Source organism: Hippocampus bargibanti, linkage group LG20 (assembly GCF_051943395.1).
Source record: "Hippocampus bargibanti isolate YZ-2025 linkage group LG20, ASM5194339v1, whole genome shotgun sequence".
NCBI lineage: Eukaryota > Metazoa > Chordata > Actinopteri > Syngnathiformes > Syngnathidae > Hippocampus > Hippocampus bargibanti.
In genome coordinates this window covers 7,314,602-7,340,165 of record NC_142753.1, presented here as the reverse complement: position 1 = coordinate 7,340,165, position 25,564 = coordinate 7,314,602, and the positions used below count along the sequence as shown (strand labels likewise).

Genomic DNA, 25,564 nt, shown 5'->3' with positions numbered 1-25,564 from the left:
ATAATCAAATAGCAAGCTGACATCAAGGACGGGTCGATGTCATATCAGGGAAGATAAGCAACAATTGGACACAGTAAAGTATCAAAGGATTTTAAAAACACACACAAAATGAATGCTTGTTGAAAAATCCCAGAATAAAATCTGTAACAGTCCTTGTGGGGGGTTGGGCGTGGTCTGACAACACTGATGTGGTATACATACGACTAATGTATGCGTCTTTGGCTGCATTGTATGTTTTACAGTAGACCGGGACTTCAACTGCGGCAAGCAAAATCTTCAATAAACCGTGACGTCACCGTTATAACGGTACGTGAGCGCGCGCGAGCAAGTGTGCGTTTATTTGTCCAAGGATGTTTCGAGGCGTGCGGCTCTCCCACTCCCTGTGCGTCATTCGGCGCTATGTCATCGTTCAAGCAGAAAACATTTCCCTGGAGTAAACTCCAAAACGGTTCGTGTGGTTCTCTCTCCCCGTCCTTCCTTTTGTCCTCATCAACAGACGCGCAGCTGCTAAAAGTGGACTTTGGACCGCGCCGGCGTCCTGTTGGGAAGTCAGGGGGTTTTCTTCCGCTTGGTTATTCTGGTTAAGCGTGTCATTTAGTAAGCTTCTCGCGTGGTTACATGAGAAAGGGAATGATAACGTGGAGGTGACTGTTTCGCACGTTGCAAACACGCCAAATCCTATCAACTGAGCTCGGAGTGTGTTGCTCATGTAACACGATTAGGATGGCAAAGAAACGGACAAAGTTCTTAACTCATTCACAAATTTATTCAGGAATTGGAAATATGACATCGAGCGCCATTCCCCAAATTTGATCCGGTTTTGTTTTTTCATGCTTGGTTGCCGATAAAGCGCTGGCCATGGCCTTTGGCAGTGTTTTTCTTTAACACAAGGGGGCAGCATTTCCCTTTATCCATATCAGCGCTTTGTGCCAGCTTCAGATGTTGTTAAAGCGCTATATGAACCGATATGTATGTATTGCATTGTAGTTCGGAAGGCCGCCCTCATTTCAAGCTCATATAAGCAGACCCATATAATTTAGGAATTAACTCTTTTTTGATGAAAGAAGAGAGTCTACGGTTTCTTACGCTGCATTAAATAATAATAATACATTACATTTTCAGCGCGTTTCAAAGAGCTCAAGGACACTTTACAGTCACAGACAAGCATAGGTACTATCATAAATAAAATACAATCACAAATAGATTTAGAATTTTAAAGTTCATTCTATATTTGACCGGAAGCCAGTGGAGCTCTTGGACGATGGGGGTGATGTGGTGAAAGGATGAGGTTCTGGTGATGATCCGGGCTGAAGAAGTCTAGACGACTTGAAGTTTGCGGAGAAGTTTCTGAATGTTTGTCGTCCTAAAACTCAATATTCTGTGGGTAGTGGAATTTGAGTGACAATGACAAAAACCCTGGCACCGGAGTGCACACATTTTTGCACATCGTCTGGCAGTGAATGAGTTGAAGGTGGAAAAAAAAAAAATATATATATATATATATATATATACAATTAGAGCGAATGCACAAACATCGCCAATAGTCGATGTTATCGTTAGGAAAGCCCTGAGGAAAAAAATGAACCACAGGTGTTATCAGACACATTTTTGCAAGTGAATGAGTTTTTAATTTTATGATTCTCGATTTCAATCAGTTACATAATTACATAATAATTTGAATGGGTTACACCGAGACAATTTGTCTTTCTTTTATTCATTGCATTTGCCTTTTCTCCCGTGCTTGAATTTGCTTCAATTCCCACTTCCCCTTTACTTGTATGACTCACCCTGTGAGATGGCGCCCTCTTGTGGTCGGATTTGTCATGGCACTTTCATAACACCCTGCCGACCAAAGAACTAATTTCGGCCTGAAAGACATACTGTTATCCATTTATTTCATCATCATTATGTTTAATCTGCACAGCAGCATCCAATCGAATCTAAATCATGCCTCACGCCTTTTTTCTTTCTTGTGTTGACATTTCACCCTCAGAAGGAGTCCAAACAAGAGAAGGACGAACCTGGTGGTTTAATGTTCGAGCTTCTCTCACAGGATGGAGGCACAGATCCGATTTCACTGAGATGAGGGGAAATTTAGAGGCCACTGAATCGCCACTGGGACGCTCTTCAATGGTATGTGTGTGCATGTGTGTGTTCATCGTGATTCCTGCTGTGATGTGTTTAATACTTTATAAGAACTCTGTTTACTCTGCAGAGGCAGCTAGCCAATGCAGCAGATGTGACTCAAATGCTGAGCGCTACAACTCAAGAAATACAGGAAATAGATATCCCAAATGCCATGTGGACAGTTTTGACTGTGACAATACAAAACGTGGCAACCATATTCAGTCTATTTTATTAATTTTTTTAATGACTCAAAATAATGTTATTGTAGCAGCAAAATATCACTTTTTATACAGGGCAATAGTGCAGAAGTGCAATTTTTAAAAGATTGCTCGTGCTGAATATTCAGGAAGTCTTGTTTTCCAGTTGATGATGATGCCTGACGTGACGTCACTAAAGGACCGCCCCTGACCGAGAAAGCGACACACAATGCATTTTGGGTACTTTGTTTGGTTTGAAAACATCGTGTTGATGACGAAATTAGAAGGAAAACATAAATAACGCGATGGTGAATCGTTGTGTGTTGCACCAAGACTACTATTTGATACTAGTTGACACAAATTTGCAGCAGACAAATCAACCCATTTCCAACGGAGCATTGGGGTCCAGACGCCTCAAAATGATCCGGAAGGACTTTTTTAATCGATTGCAAACATTTATGCTTTCCTCTTCAGAACTATTTGAATCATATGAGTAACAAGAAAGCATCTTCTCCGAATCTGAACTCCGTGAGCCCATTGTTTTGATTCTAGAGCAAGGCAAGACGTCCTGGCGTGACGTCACGAACTGGGGGCGGGACTTTCTGAAAATCCCCAGTTCCGATATGAATAGTTTTTGGACACCTTAAGTCATTTTTATTGGTGTTTTGCATTTTTACTAAAAATATCAGCTTGCGTGTTTTGGGTATTTTAGATGCTATAAAACGTTTTTCTGGTGTCGGCTATCCTTTAAAAAGACTAGGGGAAGATGATTCGGTGTAGTTGTCATTGAGCTGTGTACTACGAAAGTATGCTCAACAACACAGCAGTCTGACTTGATGGTGTCACACTTCCACCGACACAGTCGAAAATCAAGTCTATGCCCGAGTGCCCTACGGCTTCCATGCTTCATTTTCCTCCTCTGCTCTTGTAGGAAAGGGTGACAGATATTCGCTGTCCTCTCCCAGCTCTTACCGAAGCGGTCCCCTAATGATTGTGAGGCCACACCGGCAGTGGCTGGCAACTGGGAAGCTCATAATGGGCCTCGAGGGGGATGGCAGGGTCCCCGGCAATTCTTCTCTTAAGCCACTTATGTGGAAGGAAGTTTCGATATCTCCGATAGCTACACGGTAATTTGCTGCCTTTGGCTAACGGCGAAGGCATGGAGTTCAGAGGGCTTCTAATGCTTTTATGTTCACTTTATCAAACTTTGACAAAAGTGCATACAGTGATCCCTCGCTACTTTGCTGTTTTAAAAATTTTTTAAAAAAAGCCAAATGACTGAGGTTTCGTACATGGCTGTAGCTTTATTGATTCCTAGCGTTGACGTCATTCAATGACAGCATAATATCTCATGGTTTACAGCCATGTGGATTGGCTGTGCACCTTCTCAGCCCCGCCCAGCACCCCCCCCCCCTCTGTCTTATCACGTGGTTTATCGGTATATAACCACTTCACGGTTTTTCGCCTATTGCGGGTGGTTCTGGTCCTCCATTTACCGCGTAAAACGAGGGATTACTGTACTCCTTTTTTTCCTCCTCCCCTTGCAAGAACAGTACAGTGAGACCTCAACTTACGAACTTAATTGGTTCCCAGACAGTGTGTAAGGTGAAAAGTGTGTATCTAAAAAAAAATCCCATAGGAAACCATTAAAATGGGAATAATCCGTTCCCCGGGTTTCCATAAAATATACTTTTCAACTAAATAAGCCTTAAAACTACACACAACATACCTTATTCTATGTATAATAAATGTGCTATTGTATTGTAATGAAAGAAATACACTGAATTGTATCATAAAGTCACTTCATTTACATTTGTGATGGTCATTTATGGCTTGATGGAATGGCGTTGGAGGTCGAAGGTCAAGGGGAATTGCTGTTTGGAAAGAGAGGCGCATTACATGAGGACTGTAATTAAAGAAATAAACTGTGCTGTAAAATAAAGTTTTATTTACCTTTTTGATGGTCGTTGGAAGGAGAGTCACCTTCCATAAGGACTGTTGGTAACTTAAACTCTGGTGCTGTTCGGTCGTGTGCTTCCGCTGAAGATCACTCCGCCAGCCGTGGTGGATGTGTATCATGAAAATAGTGCTTATTATAAGGTTTAATTTTCATAAATTTGACGTTTGTAAGACGAAAAGTTTGTTATTTAAGGTGTTTGTAAGTTGAGGTCTCACTGTACATTGCTTGAGTTGATTGGAAGTATCTGACACTCTATATTATATTTTAAACCACCAATCATAAAAGAATGTACAGCTCGTGTTCACAACAGTAATACGCGCTCATCCATTTTTCCGTCCAAGCTCCCTTTCCCCTAGTCAATGTTGTTGTTGATTGATCGGTTAAAAAGCTAGCCGAGGCTCGAACGCTGATGTCTTGGAGCATTGATTGTTACCTTGCAAGGAACTGTGTGCCTAAGTGTGATTACTCGAGAAAGCCTGGCAATTATTGGGGGCTTTTCTCCTTTTGTTGTCCAAAAAAATCATTCGGTCGAGTGTGTTGTTGAGGGAAATTATTTTTAAATATAGAAATCTGTTCAATGAATATGCCCAGCTTGTTTATCTTCAATCGTACTTGTGAAATGAATGTGTTTTATGCATTAAAAAAATATTGAGAAGCAAAAGCTAACGCGAAAAGACGTACGTTCACGCAGTGCACGCGCCTACTCGCAGTATGCGCGTGCTTGTGCAAGCGTGGACGCCACTTCGTTATCTTCACCTCACTCCTTCTATTAAGCGGCGCTCCTCATCTTGAGATCGACTCTCCTTTTTTTCCGCCTTGGCACTTTTCGTCCAATTTCGACTCTCGCTCTTACTTAAAAACAAATCGAAGCACCTTGTTTGGATTCACCGACTTCGTTCTCGATGTAGCACCGCGCGAGACGCTCCCGGCAACCGCGGAGCGTACTTTTCTTTCCGGTGGCGGAGAGATGCCCCGGGTGGGATGTGCTCCAGCCGCAAAATCCTGTGGAGCCTTCTCCTCCTGTCCGTGGTGGAGGTGGGCCTGGGCGTGGCGAGCATCGTCCTCGGAGCCGTGGGCATCAGCTGGGCTCGGGGGTTTCACAAGCCGCAGCAAGGCGACGCTTCCCCCGTGTGGAGCGGACTTTGTGTACGTGACTTTGCTACTTTTTACGAAGTTGTCAAGGGGGTCGCTGCGGGAACTAATTATAGTCATCGTGTTCTCAGTTCGCTAAGAGTTATTGTACATTCATTAAAAAACATAGATGTATGTATATACAGTATATATGTATATTAAAAAAGATATATTCAGTATGCAGTTTATGTGTACATATGTTTATATACTGTATATATGTATACTGTATACGTATATATACATATACAGTATATATATATATATACGTATATACTGTATATATACATATAAAGTATATATGCATGTATATATACATATAAAGTATATATGCATGTATATATATGTATATATATATATATATATATATACATACATATATATATATATATATATATATATATATATATATACGTAAATATGTGTATGCTCATGTGCGCATGCTCATGTGCGCATGTTCATGTATGTATACATGTGTACATACTGTATATATATGTATATATATATATATATATATATATATATATATTATATATATATACACACAGTAAAGTCTCGTTATATCGATATTCAAGGGAATCCGAAAAAATATCGATATAACCGGGATATCGATATATCCGACCCTGTTTTCATGTAATTTTCTCAGTGCGTGCATAGAAATAGTATCGATATAACCGGTTATATCGATATATCCGATATCGATATAACGAGACTTTACTGTATATATATATATATATATATATATATATATATATATATATATATATATATATATATTGTATGTACATGCATTTTTTTAGATTGACTGTGAAATTGATTCGAAGTGAAATTAGACTTGTATTCAGTCTGTTTGGTTTTTGGGGCTGGTTAAAAGACATGTTTCCCAAAAACTCAGTCGCTTTCACCAATAAAGCTTTTAGAGGTGAAAAATGCTCCATTCGTCATGACATCCTATTTTCTCCTTTCATGTCAGTCTCATCCTTTTTCTTTCTTTTTTAATTCATGAGTCTGCACTTTTCTTGCATGTTCTAACCCTCACAGTGTTATTTTGGCAAAGGTCTGCAGCAGGCCCTGTTGTTGGCAACACAAGGCAAGAAGCCACCCCGCTGTCGATTGCCTGCCAAAGTGTGAAATGATTCCGAGCAGGTCACTTTGATTCTTTCTGGACTGCTTTTAGTGATATAGTCACATTAAAAAAAATATGTTCAATGAAGACTTCAAATTGCCCATGCGAGTGTAAATTATATGTCTGGGTCCTCTGCAATTTGCAGGTGTGTTGTACAGTATATATTTAAAATTGACTTTTTGTGACGTTTTCACCCCGATAAAGGCCTTCAGCACTTATTTGTTGTTTCTCTCTTTTTTTCAGTTTCTGCTCTGCGGGATGTGTGGAGTGTTGTGTGCTCGAAAGAGGACCGGGCTTACTGTAAGTACAGTAATTCTTTCTTCGCTTTGTGTCTAATTTATGCGCGTTTCTCTTTGGGTGGAGACTATTTCTGCTGCGAGCAAACAGGAAAGGGACTCCAGCTGCCTGACACATGGGGAGTCTTGATTATTATTTCATGCTTTTTAACCCATTTGTGTCCCTCAGTTCCTCACTGATGATTCAATTTCAAGTTATCTGATACAAGGTTTTCCGTGACGGATCTACCTTTAACCAGCTTTTAACTCATTCACTGCCGGACATGCAAAAATGTGTCCACTCCAGTGCCAGTGTTTTTGTCATTCTCACTTGAATTCCAGGACCCACAAAATATTGAGTTTTAGGACTACATAAAAAAAACTAACACATTTGGGAATGGTGCTGCTCTACGTCATATTTTTCAATTCCCGAATTAATTCGTCAATGTCAGTGAATGAATTAAAGGACAACCGGCACCATTTTTTTGTTTGCTAACTGACATCAGAAAAACGTTTTATAGCATCTAAAGTACTAGAAACAGGCAGGCTGATATATTTAGTCAAATGCAAAACACCAATAAAAATGAGTTAAAGTGTCCCAAAACTACTTCAAAATGACCTCAGAGATGGTCAAGCCAGGACGTCTTGCCCTGCTTGAGAATCAAAACAATGGCTTCAGATTCGGAGAAGATGCTTTCTTGTTACTCATCCAGTTATGAATATGATTCAAATAGTTCTGAAGAGGAAAGCGTAAATGTTTGCAATTGATTAAAGAAGTCCTTCCGTATCAATTCGAGCCGTCAGGACTTCAATGTAGCGTCTCAGAAAATGCACAAGATGGCACCCAAGCTCCATTGGAAATGGGCTGATTTGTCTGCTGGGAATTTGTGTCAACTAGTATCAAATAGTAGTCTTGGTGCAACACACGATTCACCATCGCGTTATTTATTATTTTTCCTTCTAATTTCACCATCAACACAGATCAACACGAATTTTTCAGACCAAACAAAGTACCCAAAATGCATTGTGTGTCGCTTTCTCGGTCGGGGGCGTTCCTGACGTGACGTCACGTCAGGAATCGTCACCAACTCAAAAACAAGACTTCCTGAATATTCAGCGCGAGTCTTAAAACGTAAAATATAGCTATATGCCGCGGAATCTTTGTAAAATACGCTCAGTAGAAGTCATTTGAAGTGATTTTACAAATTATGGACATAACTTGTCCGGAGGCGTCGGTTGTCCTTTAAAGAAATTCACATTGTCGCAACATTATGTACAACATTTAGGAACGATAGTGAATTGAAGATGTGATCTTAACTACAATAATAATTTCACAGGTTTAAAAAATAAAATAAAAATGTGTGATTTATCCCCACCCCAAAAAATAAATCAATATTGATATTTTTCTGTAAAGCTGGTGAAAAAAAATAATAAATTTGTGAATAGCAGCGAATGAGTTAAGCATGTGAATTGGATGATATGTGAATGAAAGGCAATAATCAAAACAATCCAATAGGATTTCCTTCACTCTCAATGCCGCCACGGCAATCATTTCCAAACAAAATGAGATTTAATGCAGGTCCTATATTCAGCCGGTAAAATAATCAGGTCAAGTTTGATTGAGCGAGTATTGTATTCTGTCTCTTTGGAATGAGCAGAGGTGCCTTCACCGTTTGCAACCGCATTGGAAAGGACATCTCCAATTTCAGCCATTACCCCGTGAGGTGTGCGAGGGTGTGCGAGGCGTCTGGCTGGCAAGGACTCCTCAACCAAACTCAGCTTAATGCGATCATCGGCCCGAAGGCATGGAATGAACGGGGGGGGAGCGCGGTGGGGTTGCGCACAGAAAGACAGAAAAGATGATTGAAAATACAGAGAAAGAATTTGACGGGTGGCAGTAAGCGATGGAGAAAAGTGGTAATCAGTGGAGGTGGGTGCGGGGTGAAGCGAAGGTCTCTTTGCCAATGTGCTGACATTGATCCATCATTAGCCAGACAAGCAGACATCCAGAGTGGAAGGCAAGGAAAGACGAGGACTTGGATGCCACGCAGAAAGAGAAGAAGAGAGGTGACTGCTCGCCGCCTCCGCTTTCCTCTGACGTCTCTCACAGAGCGCACACACATTGACATAAGTCCAGGAAATATATATATCATTAACCACACTCTGAACAAAGTTGGATTGCTATTAACTAATTCACTGCCATTCATGAAATTATGACATAGAGCGCCATTCCCAAATTTGTATGGCTTTTGTTTTTTCATGCTTGGGTGCCGATAAAGCAATGTTTCTTCTTTTCCACAAGGGGGCAGCATTTCCCTTTTTTCCATGTTAGCGCTTTGTTCCAGCTTCAGCTGTTGTTAAAGCGCTATACAAACCAATATGTATGTATTGCATTGTATTTTGGATAGCCACCCTCATTTCAAGCTCGATAACTCCAGACCCTTATCATTTAGGAATTAACTTTTTTTTCCTGATTTTTTTTCCCCTGAAGGTTAATAACGCTGTATTGAAGGTTTATGTAGTTCTAAAACTCATTGATTACCGTATTTTCCGGTATATAAGGCGCACCCAAAAACCATAATTTTCTTCAAAAGATGACCCTGCGCCTTATATGTGAAGTCATATACAATCTATCATATATGTAGTTGGTATATAATAGCATTCAATAGAAAACATTGCATAAAAAACAACAGATTGACATTGTATACTATATATTAGCTAGCTACTAGCTATCTATTCGCTAGGTATTAGCTAGCTACTAGCTATCTATTCGCTAGGTATTAGCTATCTTTTTGCTAAGTATTAGCTAGCTATCAGCTATCTATTCGCTGACTATTAGCTATTAGCTATCAATTCGCTAGCTACTAGCTATCTATTCGCTAGCTAATGGCTATCTATTTGCTAGGTATTAGCTATCTATTCGCTAGCTAATGGCTATCCTCCGGTGCGCCTTATACACCGGAAAATACTGTAAATCTGATGTGTTGAATGTGTAATTGGAAATGAATGGTACATCTTTTGGATGTTAAAAAAATTAATTGTGGTTATTGTTTCACCCATTTTCCAGATTTTAGAATATAATGAAGATATAGTCCCATCTCAAAATCCGCCTATTTAAAATGCGGTTTCTGTGTAGCTCTCTTTCTTGTTTCTATTTATAATTGTATTTTATGTATTGTATTCTATTTTTGACTGTATTTTATTTATTATAGTACCTATGCTTGTTTGTGACTGTAAAGTGTCCTTGAGAGCTTTGAAAGGCGCTTAAAATGTAATGTATTATAATAATAATAATAATATTATTATTATTATTATTACATACATTTGCAGTCCACCTTTTCATTATTTAGATTTTCTTGCTCACATTATCTGTCCTCTTGTGTCCGCAGATGATTTTGTTCTCGGCATGCTGCATCTGCGGACTGATTGGAGGCATTCTCAACTTCCAGTTTGTCCGCGCGCTAACAAAACGGCCAGATTCCATGCAATCCATCCACCTTGCTGCAATGACTCTGGCATGTCTGGGTAAAACTGAACACACACAGCGTGATAACAAAAAAAAAACACACATGCGACAATTTGCCTTCACTGTTTTTCCCTAATTTTTCCTTAGGGATCACTTCATGTACATTATCCACTTGGCTCACCTGTCGTCTGGCCAGTTCTGAGCAACAGAGGATGTTCATGGAGAGGGAGCATTCTTTGCACCATTCACACGAGATGACAGAGAAGGTCGCAAAAAAATAGGGCTTACTCGTCTATCTTAACTTTTGATCTAATGCGCAGTTATTCAACAGGATGTCCTGGATAACTCCACTAATGGTATACATCAGATCTCCTACAACGGACACACCAGTGCATCACCATGACGACAACTTCATGAGGTGAACTCTGTGCAGACAGTGAAGTGAGGTTTTTTTTTTTTTTTTTTTTAAGGATGGACGGACCACCCAAGAGGACAAATTGACATGTTATTGTCAAATAACCACTTGATATCATCAAACCTTTAAATGTATGAACAGAATGGAAGGATTTACACACAAGAAAACCGGAGCTGGAGTTGAACCCTGCACAGCCGCAATGTAAGTCAGACATGATGACCAGTTGTCCACTTTACTGGCCTATTAATTGATCAAAATAATTTTATTGTTATAATTCTGTAAAACTGTGCTTCATGCTTTTAATTGGGAAGACAGGCTCATCTCAATAAACCAGAATATAATGGGGGAATGTTCTTTAGTTCAGAGGATAAAAAAGAGCATTTGGATTTTATTTGTCTTCATGTTTAATTGATTTGCTAAAATGATTTTTTTTGTTTTAGTCTATTAAAATTCATTCATGTGTATGAGTTTATTCACACCCACCAGTAACATTATGATTAAATGAAGAACTGTATGGCAATGTTAACAGTATCCCAAAGTCAAAAATATCTATTGTGTTGAGTATCGAATATGGTTCTGGTTCTGCATATGTACCTAGTCACATGACGATGTCAGGAATGTAGTAAAACTAATTTAATTTAAAACAGATTCTTTTCTTACAGACAATGTATTGTTGGTGTTCAAATACCTGACATGTTTCCGCGTATACTTCCGCCTTCGTCAGAGTGTCACGGAAGTATACGCCAAAACATGTCAGGTATTTGAACACCTACAATACACTGTAAGAAAAGAAACTGTTTAAAATTAGATATCAAGTAGACAGGATGAACTTAATACAACAACTAACAAGTAAGACGTATTTTATACATGCTTTTAATTAAGAGTAAATCAATAAAAGTAATACAACATTGGAACGGAAAAACAAATGTGCGTTAAAAAAACGAAAGAAAAAGATTTCTTTGTAACGCATTTGTCGGCGCACCATTTTCACCAGCAGATGGCGATGTAAACCAAAATGTACGGTTTCTCCAAAGCGGAAGTTGGCCTTCGTTGACTTCCGCTCCCATTTGGCAATATGGCGAACTTGAAGCATGCTGAACATGACCCAAAGCGTGTGGAAATGTCCGCCGAAGTCCTCAAAACCTGCGCTCAGAGTCTGGATGTTAAAGCGTCCTCCGCGGCTCGAGTAGATTTGTTCGAAGTTCCAAGCGTTATCCCGTCTTTTGCCGCTGCTTCCGAACTTCTCTCAGCGCCATACTCCTGTCTGGTCATGAACGCACACCGAAGACACGTCGTCTTGCCCCCAATGTACTTGTACAAGAAGAGGACAGCCTTACGAGAGGAGTTACACGCCGAGCTGCTCAAATTCTCACCGAGGTGACACCACTAAATTAGTTCATTTTATTTGATAATGTTTTCGAATGTCGGGTTAACATTTGTGGGCAGACCTTGTAAAGTTTGAGAATCCGTTGTTAAAGCATTTGCTAAGCAGCAGTCCAAACCCAATGTAAAGATTCAAGCGTATAATCATTATATAAACGTTTAACTATGAATGTGCATTTTGACTAAGTGAATTGTCACGCTTTCTCCCTCAGCCTCCAAGGTGTACCTCTTGCTTATGACAATATCCAGATTATACGCAGCCATGGAGATATTTATGATGACAGCGGCTACATTCACTTAGACATACAAGCCAATTTTATTATTTTTCAACCCCAACGAGGAGAAACATTGCTGGTCAGTATTGCAATTAATTTCAAATCGACATTGCGCTTTAGCAGAATGCAATTTACTCATCCGTGTTTTGTTGGTTGTTGACCTCCAGGGCAAGGTGAACAAACTCGGTGTGAGCCACGTCGGCTGTCTGGTCCACGGCTGCTTTAATGCCAGCATTCCCAAGCCTAATCTTGTCTCTGTGGAAACCTGGAGGGACACGGGTCCCAGGATTGGAGCGGAGCTGGAGTTTGAGGTCGTTGCGCTTGATGCTGACACTGCCGGTGTGCTGCTTATAAGAGGAATGCTGAATCGAACCAGGTATGTATATGGAGGCGGGCATGATCAATTCTATCATTCCATTCCTCCTGGGATGGAATGGTATCACTAAACAACTATAGTAAAAAAAAAAAACTCATGCTTTTAAACACAACCTAACGAGTTATGCATTGTCACCCATTCCCTTACAATACCCTAAATAAAATTCCCTGTGGCCTATTCATCAAAACCATATCATTACTTGGAAAGTGAATCTTAATGTCTAATGTTCATCCCTCACCACTTTGTGGTTCAAGTTTTGATGAGTTTAGCTGTCCTTGAGGATATTTGGGCTTTTCCATGATCCGCCGGAAACTGCATAGAGATAATGGAATATTCATTTTCCCATGGTGCATTGCAGTATATACATCGAACACGGCATATGGTTGCAATATGGAGTGTGAGAACAGGAGTAAAACTCTAAAAGACATTAAAAACTGGCCGTAAATGAACATATTCTCGTTTTTTTTAAGAAACAATTGAATAAGTCTGCGGAGGGTAGTGACAATTTGTTGCAGCAAATAAATTTAAGGAGACTGTAGTAAAAAATGGTGCTAAGTCCATTCTCGTTGTCTTCTCTGTAATACCGCACAATATCAAAATAGCACAGGGTTGATTGTGTAGTAGCTAAAAAAAATGTGCAAATTGGTGTTTATTTGATTTCTTTGACATGAATTAAAATTGTTGACATATTACAAAAATAGATTTTACTCAAATAAGGGTTTGTCATTTGCAATTTAGAAATATCATGCTCCAATCAATGTATTTTGGTTTATTTCAATCAGTTTAGTGTACTTTGGCAATCTAGTTAAAGGACAACCGACGTCACTTTTTTGTTTTTTTTAACTGACACCAGAAAAACGTTTTATAGCATCTAAAATACCCAAAACACGCAGTATGATATTTTTAGTCAAATACAAAACACCAATAAAAATGACTTAGTGTCCAAAATCTGCTAAAAATTGAGCTGCGAATTGGGCATTTTCAGAAAGACGCCTTGCATTGCTTGAGAATCAAAACAATGGCTTCAGATTAGGAGAATATGCTTTCTTGTTACACATCCAGTTATGAATATGATTCAAATAGTTCTGAAGAGGAAAGCATACATGTTTGCAGTCGATTAAAGAATTATATGTGCCATTTTGAGGCAACATTGGGGGAAAATCTCTCACCCCAAAAAAAGAGGCACAAAATGGCGACCTCCAGCGGCCACCTCCGCTTCCACAGGCTGATAAATTCCTTATATGGAGCTTGGATGCCCTCTTCAGGCGGCTTTTGGGTGCGACACGGTTCTCAGACCAAACATGTACAGCAAAATACATTGACGTGATGGAAGGACTGCTACAATGTGTCTTTCTTCGGTCAGGGGGCGGTCCTTTCGTGACGTCACGTACGGACTCATCACCAACTCAAAAAACAAGACTTCCTGAATATTCAGAGCGAGTCTTAAAACGTAAAATATAGCTATATGCGGTGGAATCTTATTAAAATACACTCAGTAGAAGTCATTTGAAGCCATTTTACAAATTATGGACACAACTTGTCCGGAGACGTCGGTTGTCCTTGAATAATAATAATAATAAAATTCATTCATAAGCGCCTTTAAAAACTTTCAAGGACACTTTACAGTCATTAAACTGTATTCCAGATTTAATTGTTTTGTCTCTGTAAAGCATCTGCAGCAAAGTGCGAGATTTTGTGTTTTTCTCAGGTAAATTAATGCCATCCTATTTGTGTAAACCAGGGTTCAGGAATTGTTGGCCATGACTGAGAGCTCGGATTCGGGTGTCGCCGTCGACCATGTCCAGTTAGAACACACACAACTGGTCACAGAGGTGACTGAGGAGTCACATGGCCAAGACCCCACCAAGAAAAAGAAGAAAAAGAAAAAAGAGAAAATCATAGAAGAAGTGATAGAAGACGAAGCGGTGTCGTCGTCTTGCAAACTGGAGGCCAACGGGACAGAGAGCCAAGCCATTGGTGAGAAAAAGAAGAAAAAGAAACGAGATAAAGTCAAAAAAGAAGAGATGTCGCCATCAGGCCACGGTGATCATGCAGAACTAGAGCTGATTAGAATGGGGAGTGATTCAAATAGTGAGAAAAAGAAGAGAGATAAAGTCAAAAAAGAAGTGATAGAGATGTCGCTGTCACCCCATAATGATGTTAACGTAACGCAAGAGATGAACGGAACGGAGGCTGATGCAAATAGTGAGAAAAAGAAGAAGAAAAAGAGGAAAAAAGAGAAACAGATCAAAGAAGAGGAGGAGGACCCGTTTCAGATCTCGCCCGCCCCGGAGATCCACGTCAGCGACTCCAGCGGTTATCAAAGTGACAAGCCCAACAAGAGGAAACGTGAAAGAGATATCCCAGTCGATGCAAGTTTTACTTTTGAGCCTTTTGAACTAAAATTCAAGAAAAAGAAGAAGGAAAACGATTGAAACATTGATTGAAAAAAACGGATTTTCGGATTGCCTTGAATGACTCAGTCAGCACCTGCAGTTGCTAGTTTTGGCCTGTGGGGGCGCCAAAATACTTCACAAAGCCGCTCGCGAATTCAACCACTCTGCCTTTGAACTCTCCACAAAATTGATCAAACCTTCAAAGAAATCTCGTTCAATATGAAGGACAAAAAAGACCCAAAGCTGTATGAATTCTGTATCAATATATATTTTTAAAAAATCAAGTTATATTCCTCAGTATTCAAATTTGAACTGAACGCATTGATACCCAAATGTCATTTCCCTTGCCACAACTAATCCTAGCATCAAAATACTTTCCGGTCATCTTTTATGCTGACCATCAAGTGATGAAGCGTTGAGAGACAACTTAAAGGGGTTACGTGTGTTTTCTTAACACCCCCCCCCTCCTCCCCACACGCACAAATCCTGCCTTTCAGCGGGGAGTCTTAATTAGCGCCGAGGTGCAAAGAGCTTATCGGGATTCGTTTGAAGACAACAGATAAGAGGTGCACTTAAATGGTCGCCGCATCATCCGTCACATCCTATCATCTGTTTATGTTCTCACTTTATGGGGTGCACCACCAATACCTGGCTGACTAGTCAACACTTTGTTTTTTACGAACATTCAAAATCTGATCACTATAGCTTGTTTATTTGAAGAAAGCCCACACCCGAAATCAATGCTAATTTACCATTCATCTTTGAATGAGATCCTCCATTGACGTTAGCGTGAGCGCTAGCGACATTTGAAGCAACCTGTGCTACAGAACATTGACTAAAAACGTTTAAATAGACACACAAAAAAATAAGATACCTCTTGTGCATGTTTTGATCGATGTTTACGCCTGATGCTTTAAAACATGTCAAAATAAGAAAATAAATAGTTGCAAAGCTTTCTGGAACAAAAAAAAACAAGTGAAATACTATATTGTAAATTATTTGTCCCTAGTTGACCTCCCCTCTACCTCTTGCCTGATCTCCACTCTGGCCCGCGTGCACCTGCACCGAAGCACCCCTCCAATCCATCTTGTCATCTTCACTATCTCACCCCAACGCAAGACCCCCCCCCACCTTCTACTTTCTCCACCTCTTCCCCCCCCCCCCCCCCACCAAGGCCTTCCCTTCTCCTCCTACTTGTTCCCCTGATTTATTGGAGGCGGAGTGCAGTTCACACACATTCCAACTCCAGGCTCCCCTCCTGCCACTGGACCCTCATATCTAGGCATGCTCGTTTATCTTCATGAAGAAGAAGATGGAGGAGGGTGGAATGGAGGGGTGTTTTTGTTCTTGAACAGGCCAGACAATCTTTCCCATCACACCTCTGTCCGTGTTTCAAAGTGCGTGTCTCTACATTGGCTGTCTGTCTGTCTCCTGTCGCCAATGTTTCCATGCCTGGTTGGTTCCTTCAGAACAACCCGACGCATGTAAAGGTAAGAAACAAGTGCCGCACAAACAGAACTACCCCCCTCACCCCAAGCCTGAATCCGCTAAATCTCCCATCCTTTCGACTTGGGTCATTAGCGATGCTGAGTTTGTTCTCAGAGCCCCTAAATGGCAGCGGGTCATCATAAAGCTCAAGTGTTCAACCAGTCGTCCGACCATTCATCCGTCGTCCAATAGGACCCAGGCAAGTGGTTTTTGAATCATATCGGAGTGAATTTCTTGATCAGAAAACCTTTATTCGTCCCACAGTGGGGAAATTTGCAGTCCACAGCAGCAATTTGAAAGGGGATGGGGCGGGGGTGGGGGGGTGAAAGAATAGAAAAACAAGATACTCTAAGCATAGTAAAATAAAAACGTCAGCAGACTGAGATGTATACTGTAAATATGCTAAACCGTTTCATAAAAAACTAGTGCAAGTTTCAAGAAAGGTATATTGATATACGTGACCTTGAGAGTTTTGAGGAGCGCTTATAGATGAAATGTATTATTATTGTTGTTTTTATAATCATTAGCTAGCTCTTAGCTAGCTAACTTTCTTTCTATTTGAGTGACTTCCGGGTTGAGTGAACGCTGGCTCGTGTGGCTGCCGTTTCTCCCACAGAAAAACTCATCCTGTGACTGTAAAGTGACCTTGAGAGTTTTGAAAGGCGCTTATAAATACAATGTCTTATTATTATTATATGTAGCTGTATTGCGTCAACCCATATTTACAGTACAAGTGTCCATTTTTTTTCACATGTGATTATTGAGAAGCCTGACAGCAGTCGGTAGGAACGAGCGGCGGTACCTCTCCTTCTTGCAGCGCGGGTGTAACAGTCTCTGGCTGAAGGAGCTACCCTTGATGGGCCTTTCAAAAAAGGCATTGGAATCCCAAAAAGGTGTTTAGAATGGAGATGTTACGAAACCTCAAAATGGATGTCGCTTAGAACAACCTTGGATACCCTCATGTCAGTTTATCAGGACCCGCCAGATATCACAAAAAGACAATCTTAATGATTGAAACAGAAATATCGCCATCCACAAATTCCTTTGTATCAAGTTACCCCTTGAAATTTTTTTTAAGTCAAATAGTTATCGCCCAAAGGGATAGCAATGCACTCAATGGCGTGGCCAAGAACGAGAAGGCGTCTGGACCGGGCGGCTTCCCTGCTGAGTTCCACAAACATTTTTCTGTAAAAGAATGATAGCCGAGCTCACAAGCGCCTCCCTTGCACAGCCACACTTTGGATTTTTCAGGATTCGAATAAGATTATGTTCTTTTGGCTACAGTTATGCGTCAACCGCGCCTTAGCAATACATAAAAAAATGACATTCCAGTCCAACTTGTTCAATTCATGAAGGGAACACTCTTAAATATGACAGTCGTATTATTAACTCATTCATTGACAGACAATGTGCAAAAAAATGTGTCCACTCCAGTGCCAGGGTTTTTGTCATTTTCACTGAAATTGCAGGACCCACAGAATATTACGTTTTAGGACTACATAAACCTTCAATGCAGCGTAAGAAACCTTAGACTTAATTAGAGTTAATTCCTAAATTATGTGTCTGGAGTACAATACAATACTATTTACATAGCGCTTTAACAACAACTGAAGCTGTAACAAAGAGCTAACATGCCCCCTCGTGGAAGGGAAAAACACATTGTCAGAGGCCTGATCAGCGCTCCACATCATCTTTTCAATTCCCGAATAAATTCAGGAATGGCAGTGAAAAGCGTGACGTGGAGCGCCATTCGGGTTTTCTTGCAGGGGGGCCGATAAAGCGCTGGTCAGACCTCTGGAAATGTTTTTTTTTCCCCTGACACGAGGGGGGCAGCATTTGCCTTTTGTCCATGTTAGCGCTTTATTACAGCTCCAGTTGTTTTTAAAGCACTATATAAATCAATACATGTAGTGTATTTTGTACACATGCCCCCATTTCAAGCTCATATAACTCCAGACCTATATTATTGAGGAATTAACTCTTTTGTTCTGATGAAAGAAGAGTCAAAGGTTTCTTACGCTGAATTGAATGTTTATGCAGGCCTAAAACTCGATATTCTGTGGGTCCTGGAATTCAAGTGACGATGACAAAAGCCCTGGCACTGGAGTGGAGTTATCGGCACCCCCCGCAATGAAAAACAAAAACCCAAACACATTTGGGAATGGCGCTCAACGTCACACTTTTCAATTCCCAGTGTGGCTCAATACGACTTCACATATAAGGCGCATCGGCGTATAAAGCGCAGCGTCATCTTTTGAAGAAAATCAAGGTTTTTGGGTGCGCCTAATACACCGCAAAATATGGTACACATGGTATCAAATTAGCATTTTCAAGTCATCACTGACCTCTTAGTCATTTTAAAATTTATTCATGAAGAAAATGAAGGCTTTCGGGTGCGCCTTCTGCACCGGAAAATACGGTATGGTTTTTTTCCCAGCAGTGGGGCAAAATAACTCAAGTATTTTTCCTTCTACAGATTTGTTGTAAAAAGGCAACATCACTATGAACAAGAAACATGTTTCAAGTCATCATCACACATTCATAATCAGCACTTATGGTAAGTGTATTCTTTTCCACATACAGTGATACCTCGGTTTACAAACCCATTGGCCTACGAACATTTCGGTTGACGAACATTACATTTATGAAAATTTTACCTTGGCATACAAACTTTTTTCATACACAGAGCTGCCTCAATGAGTGATGTGTCGTTTGCGAACGAGCCCGTTCTTCTAACAACAAAATGGCAGCCGGCTGATTTTTGTCCTCTATTCCCCGCCCCGAGTTTTCAGTTAAAGCCACGGGATTGGCCAAGAACGCACCAGTGAGAGGCGGTGGTGGTTTAAACATTAAAGAGACATGCAGACGACAGTGAGAGAGTTTCAACTTTGATAGTTCAAAGGCCGAGTGTAGACTGCAAGGTTAAAATATGCCATCAATCAGGCTCCACAAACAACCCGCACAAGCCATCTGTACACTTGATGCAAAAAGCTATCAACCCAGCTAAACAGAACACAATTGATGAGGAACTAGGTAAAATTATCGCAGAGAAAGCACCTACAAGGGATCATTCCTCGAGATGGCGAAAGAAGGTTACGTTCCTCATCAAGTGTTTAATGCTAATGAAACCGGCCACTCCATTCCATCAGGCCATCAACGACCATCACAAAGGTAAATAAAACGACTTTATTATACAGTACAGTTTATTTCTTTAATTATAATACCATAGCACATTTATTATACATAAAATAAGGTATATTTTGTGTTGTTTTAAGGCTTAGAAAATTCGAAAGTAGAACATTATATTTTATGGGGACCTGGGAACAGATTATTCTCATTTTAATGGTTTCCTATGGGAAATTAATTTTTGGGATACACACTCTTCGCCTTACACACTCTGTCGGGGAACCAATTAAGTTCGTAAGCCAAGGTATCACTGTACTTGCCTTACTGTTCGAAAATTTCACAACGTGACTTGAAAAATCAAACATGGCACCTTTGACCAAGCTTTTCATACAAGCCGACAGGCTTCTTCAGAGTAAATAAACAGCTGAGACAGCATTGGGGGAGATGTTAAGGGGGGAGGGGCTGTATAAGGGAAGGTGTTGACATGTTGTTGGATGGCGGGTCGGACCGCAAAGGGGGTTTTGGAGTGCGGCTCGGCAAGTGGGTGGCGTTGAAGGAAGTAAGATGGAAGGTTGCTGGGTGTTGTCGCCGAGATGCATGCGAGGCCCGTTGGCTTTCATCCAGCGACGTCCGTTAACCACACACACACACAACACATACACTTTTTGCACGAGCTCCACCTTGAACTGGCCACCCAGCTGTGTAAACATCCCGGGAGATTGCTGATTGGTCGAACATCTCGGCCGCTCGCGTTTTGTTGGGTGTGCAGGCAAGCTAAGAATGAAGAAGGGATCATAAAAATTAAAAAAAAAAAAAAAAACAAACGCAGATTGCGCTCATGATGACACAGTAAAGAAGTAGAGCATTGGTCAAGGGTTCAACTCTGCTTCATTACTCACTCCCTCGATTCCGCCCACCTCCCTTTTTTTTTTTTTTTACTCCTTTAATGTCCGACTCCAAATTAATTAGACAAGAATGGCCGTCATCAAGTTCATCGCACAATTCCCTTGACAGCAACGTACGCCGTTGCTTAAATCATTTGTCATCTTCCCCTAATCTAATGATTCGGAAAGTTATGCAAAAGCTTTTCCATATTAGCGCTTTGTTCCAGCTTCAGCTGTTGTTAAAGGGCTATACAAATCAATACAAATGTATTTTATTGTATTGTATTTTGCACACCTGCCCCAATTTCAAGCTCATATAACTCCAGACCCATATACTTTAGGAATTAACTTTTTTTTTTAATGAAAGAAGAGAGTCTAAGGTTTCTTACGCTGCATTAAATGTTTATGTAGTCCTAAAAAAGTTTTTTTTCTTGTTTGGGTGCCGATAAAGTGCTGGTCCGACCTCTGGCAATATTTTCTCCCCCTCCACAAAGGGGCAGCATTTCCCTTTTTTTCCCCATGATAGCGCATTGTTCCAACTTAAGTTGTCGTTAAATCGCGATATAAACGAATACCTGTATTGTATTGTACTGTATTTTGTACACCTGCCCCCATTTCAAGCTCATATAACTCCAGACCCATATAACTTAGGAATTAACTCTTTTTTTTTGAATGAAAGAAGAGAGTCTAAGGTTTCTTATGCTGCATTGAATGTTTATCTAGTCCTAAAAAAGTTTTCTTTTTTTCTTGTTTGGGTGCCGATAAAGAGCTGGCCATGGCCTCTGGCAATGTTTTTGTTTCTCCTTCCACAAGGGGGAATCATTTTCCTATTTTTTTGCATGTTAGTGCTTTTTTCCAGCTTCAGTTGTCATTAAAGCGCGATATAAATGGATACCTGTATTGTATTGTATTTTGTACACCTGCCCACATTTCAAGCTCATATAACTCCAGACCCATACAACTTAGGAATTAACTTTTTTTCTGATGAAAGAAGAGAGTCTAAGCCTTACACTCTAAGGTTTCTTACCGCATTGAATCTCATTGAATGTTTACGTAGTCCTAAAATTCAATATCCTACAATTTGAGTGAAAATGACAAAAACCCTGGCACTGGAGTGGACACATTTTTGCACACGCCTGACAGTGAATGAGTAAAATTTTGGTTTGTTTAAATTTGACTGCAAATGTATTTTTTTCCCTCCTAATGTTTTGCTTGCGCTCCGGACGTCATCACAGGCTTTCAAGAAACCCCCCCCCCCTGTTTTGTGGCCTGTGTTTACTTCCATAAACATTTAGCCATGCCAAAAAGTCGGTGCTAATTTCACAACTTGCAACCAATCATAACAGCGGAGAGCTGGAAATGTTTTTCCCCTCCTACGTCTTTCCATTCAGACAAAAAAAAAGGTGAATGGAGGGGCGGGGGCAAACCCCCTCCCCCAGCGGTGTGTTTGTGCGCCTCTTTTCGTTGCTTTCCTCCTTATTTAAGCCCAATATTTACCCAACAGCCCCGGGGTTAGATTACCTCATATTCTACCGCCCAGCTGCTCTTTCTCAGCGTTTCCACGGCGACCGGCGGAATGTCCCGTCATGTTTATCTGCCCCGAACGAAAAACAGCCAGGCGGCGGAGGAAGATGATGACAATCCAGTTGCGTGAATGCGCGCAAGATAAACACCCGCGTAGCGTCCGCGACGAATCGTCTGCGGATGCTCCCCTTGAACCGGCCCCGTTAATAACGTGGATAAAGTCACCATTTAGTGCGGACGGGTTATAAAGAAATAAAACAATATAACTTACTCTTATCTTTTTGATTGATGTCTTCTTCTCTATTAACAAAATAGTTTTTTGTATTTAAGTGCATTAGATAACGTGACATGTCATAACACGTACTATAAACATATTAAAGCCCTCCCCCCGCCCAACAAATAAAAATTATGTCAGCATTTAACGCTTTTGAGCAGGGGTGTCAAACTCATGGCGGTTCATGGGCGAGCCTGCAAAATTTGCCCACCCAAAATACAATGCCATACATCTTTACAAACTCATTCACTGCCAGGCCTGTGCAACAAATGTGTCTGATCCAGTGCCAGGGTTTTTGTCATTGTTACTCGAATTCCAGGAACCACATAAAATTGAGTTTTAGGACTACATAAACATTCAATACAGCGCTAGAAACCTGCTTTCTGCTTTCATCAAGAAGAAAAGAGTTAATTCCCAAATGATATGGGTCGGGAGTTATACGAGCTTGAAATGAGGGCAGCTGTCCAAAATACAATGCAATACATACATATTGGTTTATATAGAGCTTTAACAACAGCTGAAACTGGAACAAGGCGCTAACATGCAAAAGCTAATGCAATCCATTTGTCACATAAAACTAAAACTACCCGTATTTTCCGGTGTATAAGGCGCACCTTGCAATTGATGGTGTATTTTCAGACTTTTCGTATAGTTAAGGCGAACTGTAGTAGAAGGTGCACCTTCAATGATTGAAAAAAGTTTTCCAAATATAGTATAGAAATATATAGTTTTCCAAATACAGGTAACATCCGACTTACGACCGAGTTCCGTTCCAACCAAACAATCGTAAGTTGAAATCCATTCAAAATGTTCAATGGAGACTTGGAGGCGAAATGACACGCACCCCCTCCCCCCTTTGGTGCCATCACTCGGTCGATTGCTGCGCGAGAGTGAGATGCTGGCTGGCTGGCAATAATTGTCCAACACGTTGCCGGCCTGCTAGTGCGTTGCCGTGCCAGGCGTGGAATTAAAATGTTAAAAATAGGGTTTGGGGGGGGGGGGGGTCGTGGTTGTAAGTACGGGTGGTCGTAAGTCGAGCCGGTTGTAAGTCGGATGTACCTGTACAGACTGTGTGATGGCACCAGAGGGGGGAGTTTGCGAGTCATTTAGCCTCCGAGTCTTGATTCAACATTTTGAAGGGATTTCGACTTGCGACCATTTTGACTTACGACCGTTTGGTTGGAACGGAACTCGATCGTAAGTCGGACGTGACCTTTATAAGGTGATACAGTAGAAGCTGAGGTTACGCAATACTTCTAGGGAAAATTGAGTCTATGGTTGCTGACAGTAGTTGTGAGGCCGGTTGTGGCTCAATATTACATCACATAAGGCACACCTGCGTATAAGGCGCAGGGCCATCTTTTGAAGAAAATAAGGGTTTCGGGTGCGCCTTATACACCGGAAAATATGCTATGAAACACTGACGTAATACGAGACATAAAAACGTTTCTGAAAAAAAGATCCTCTCCCGAACAAAATACATTGCGCCGCACAGTCATGCTTATGACTAAGCATTTTCTTGAGGGAATACAACAAAAAACGCCTTTGGGGGCCCTTTTGCGCCACCCCCTGCAATGTGGACGCTCCCCTGCCATGGGAACTGGCAGCTATTTGCTCTAATTTGCAACAGAAAGCTTTTTTTTTACTCTGTGGTGACTGTTTGAGAATGTTCTATTTAGTCTTCTCCTGGGGGCTCTCCAAGTGATTAAAAAGGGTGGCGATTCAGCCAGGGGAAGCGCAAATACGACCAAATGACCCTTCTTGTCAAGAGGCCGCTGTTGTCCAGAAGCTCTCCAATGGACCCTTCGAGAGGACGGACGTCGCGTCTCGTCGCAGGAGCTTCTTCAAGCTAGCATGGAGAGGGTTGGGGGGTGGGGGGGTGCCTTGTGAGCTGCCGCGTGCAGGTCACTGACTGAAAGGTTCTTTTGGACGCTGGCCAAATAGGATCTCACCCTGTGGCGCTCCATCCGGATTCGGATAAAAGGTTAGTTGGGCTTGGATGACATGCTCTGCTCTTTACGATAACGGACATATAAACAAAATAGAGGATCTAGTGGACCAAACGTTTGGACTCAGAGATGCAGATTCAGAACCAACTGCTGAACTCAGCTTTGATCCGCTTGGATGTCAACCTGATGGATTTTCCGGCGAATCAACATTCGGCCGACAGTCCGCTCAGCGACGCGTCTTGGAGTCCCGAGCGCAGAACATGCGCTCGAGATCATCTACTGTTCGATCACGAAGGAAGAGAATCCAAATCGGGCAGGTCCAAACGGAGAAGGATCATCACGGTGGTCCAGCGACAGGCGGCGAACGTGCGCGAGCGGAAGAGGATGTTTAGTCTGAACGAGGCGTTCGACGCGCTCAGGAGGAAAGTGCCGACGTTCGCCTACGAGAAGAGACTTTCCCGGATCGAGACCTTGAGGCTCGCCATCGTCTACATCGCCTTCATGAAAGACCTTTTGGAGAACACTTGACGTTGTCTGAGAAGTCAACGGTTGGGATTATTGACCAAGTTCTCAGTCGCCCGATCAGACTAAATTCTTCAAATTGATCTGCTTTTTTAGTTTATGATACGTTGACTGTCATCAGGATAGTTTCAACCTTCACCGTCATCCAATCGTAAATAAAGACATTTATTTTGATTGATGCTCAGTGCTGCAATGTCTCCTCAATCTACTCGGTTTTAGCAATTTTCCATCGCATCATCTTTTTATGTCCAAATATATGAAATAATTTTAACTCATTCACTGCCAGACGATGTGCAAAAAAATGTCCACTCACACCCGAATAAATATTGAAAATATGACGTAGAGCGCCATTCCCGAATTTGTTCAGGCTTTGTTGTTTTTCATGCCTAGGTGGCTGATAAAACGCTGCCCATGGCCTCTGGCAATGTTTTGTCTTTTCCACAAGGGGGTAGCATTTCTTTTTTTGTCCATGTTAGCGCTTTGTTCCAGCTTCAGCTGTTGTTAAAGTGCTAGATAAACCAATACAGTATGTATGTATTGAAATGTATTATTATTATTATTATTATCATTGCTGCATTGCATTGTTTAGGTTTTGTTATTTCTTGCGTGGGTGCCGATAAAGCGTTGGTCAGACCACTGGCAATGATTTTTTTTTTCCCCTTCCATGAGGGGT

General features: G+C 41.2%; 3 protein-coding genes across 4 annotated transcripts; all 3 read left to right on the top strand.

Annotated features, from left to right (window-relative positions):
* Nucleotides 1-5,045: 5,045 nt before the first annotated feature.
* On the top strand, nt 5,046-10,759 carry tmem196 (transmembrane protein 196). The gene is made up of 5 exons (XM_089023820.1): nt 5,046-5,430; nt 6,782-6,838; nt 10,203-10,338; nt 10,427-10,545; nt 10,611-10,759. Exons 1-5 carry the CDS (start codon nt 5,266-5,268, stop codon nt 10,680-10,682), a joined length of 549 nt encoding a protein of 182 aa, XP_088879946.1. The 5' UTR covers nt 5,046-5,265; the 3' UTR covers nt 10,683-10,759.
* Nucleotide 10,760: 1 nt separating this feature from the next.
* On the top strand, nt 10,761-15,395 carry polr1f (RNA polymerase I subunit F). 2 transcript variants are annotated; one of them, XM_089023806.1, is made up of 5 exons: nt 10,761-10,895; nt 11,692-12,071; nt 12,290-12,431; nt 12,520-12,728; nt 14,470-15,395. In XM_089023806.1, exons 2-5 carry the CDS (start codon nt 11,770-11,772, stop codon nt 15,161-15,163), a joined length of 1,347 nt encoding a protein of 448 aa, XP_088879932.1. In that variant the 5' UTR covers nt 10,761-10,895; nt 11,692-11,769; the 3' UTR covers nt 15,164-15,395. The 2 variants fall into 2 exon arrangements, with proteins under 2 accessions (XP_088879932.1, XP_088879931.1); XM_089023805.1 differs by having other exon boundaries at nt 11,689-12,071.
* Nucleotides 15,396-24,087: 8,692 nt separating this feature from the next.
* Nucleotides 24,088-25,170, top strand: ferd3l (Fer3 like bHLH transcription factor). The gene has a single exon (XM_089023748.1). The coding sequence runs from the start codon at nt 24,499-24,501 to the stop codon at nt 24,895-24,897; it is 399 nt and encodes a 132-aa protein (XP_088879874.1). The 5' UTR covers nt 24,088-24,498; the 3' UTR covers nt 24,898-25,170.
* Nucleotides 25,171-25,564: the final 394 nt, after the last annotated feature.

Excerpts from the sequence above, each read along its gene's own strand:
- tmem196 (XM_089023820.1), top strand. The coding sequence starts at position 5,266 with ATGTGCTCCAGCCGCAAAATCCTGTGGAGCCTTCTCCTCCTGTCCGTG. Across the intron at positions 5,431-6,781 it reads CCGTGTGGAGCGGACTTTGT|TTTCTGCTCTGCGGGATGTG; the intron begins GTACGTGACTTT and ends TCTTTTTTTCAG. Across the intron at positions 6,839-10,202 it reads GAAAGAGGACCGGGCTTACT|ATGATTTTGTTCTCGGCATG; the intron begins GTAAGTACAGTA and ends TTGTGTCCGCAG.
- polr1f (XM_089023806.1), top strand. The coding sequence starts at position 11,770 with ATGGCGAACTTGAAGCATGCTGAACATGACCCAAAGCGTGTGGAAATG. Across the intron at positions 12,072-12,289 it reads CTGCTCAAATTCTCACCGAG|CCTCCAAGGTGTACCTCTTG; the intron begins GTGACACCACTA and ends TTTCTCCCTCAG. Across the intron at positions 12,729-14,469 it reads GGAATGCTGAATCGAACCAG|GGTTCAGGAATTGTTGGCCA; the intron begins GTATGTATATGG and ends TGTGTAAACCAG.
- ferd3l (XM_089023748.1), top strand. The coding sequence starts at position 24,499 with ATGCAGATTCAGAACCAACTGCTGAACTCAGCTTTGATCCGCTTGGAT.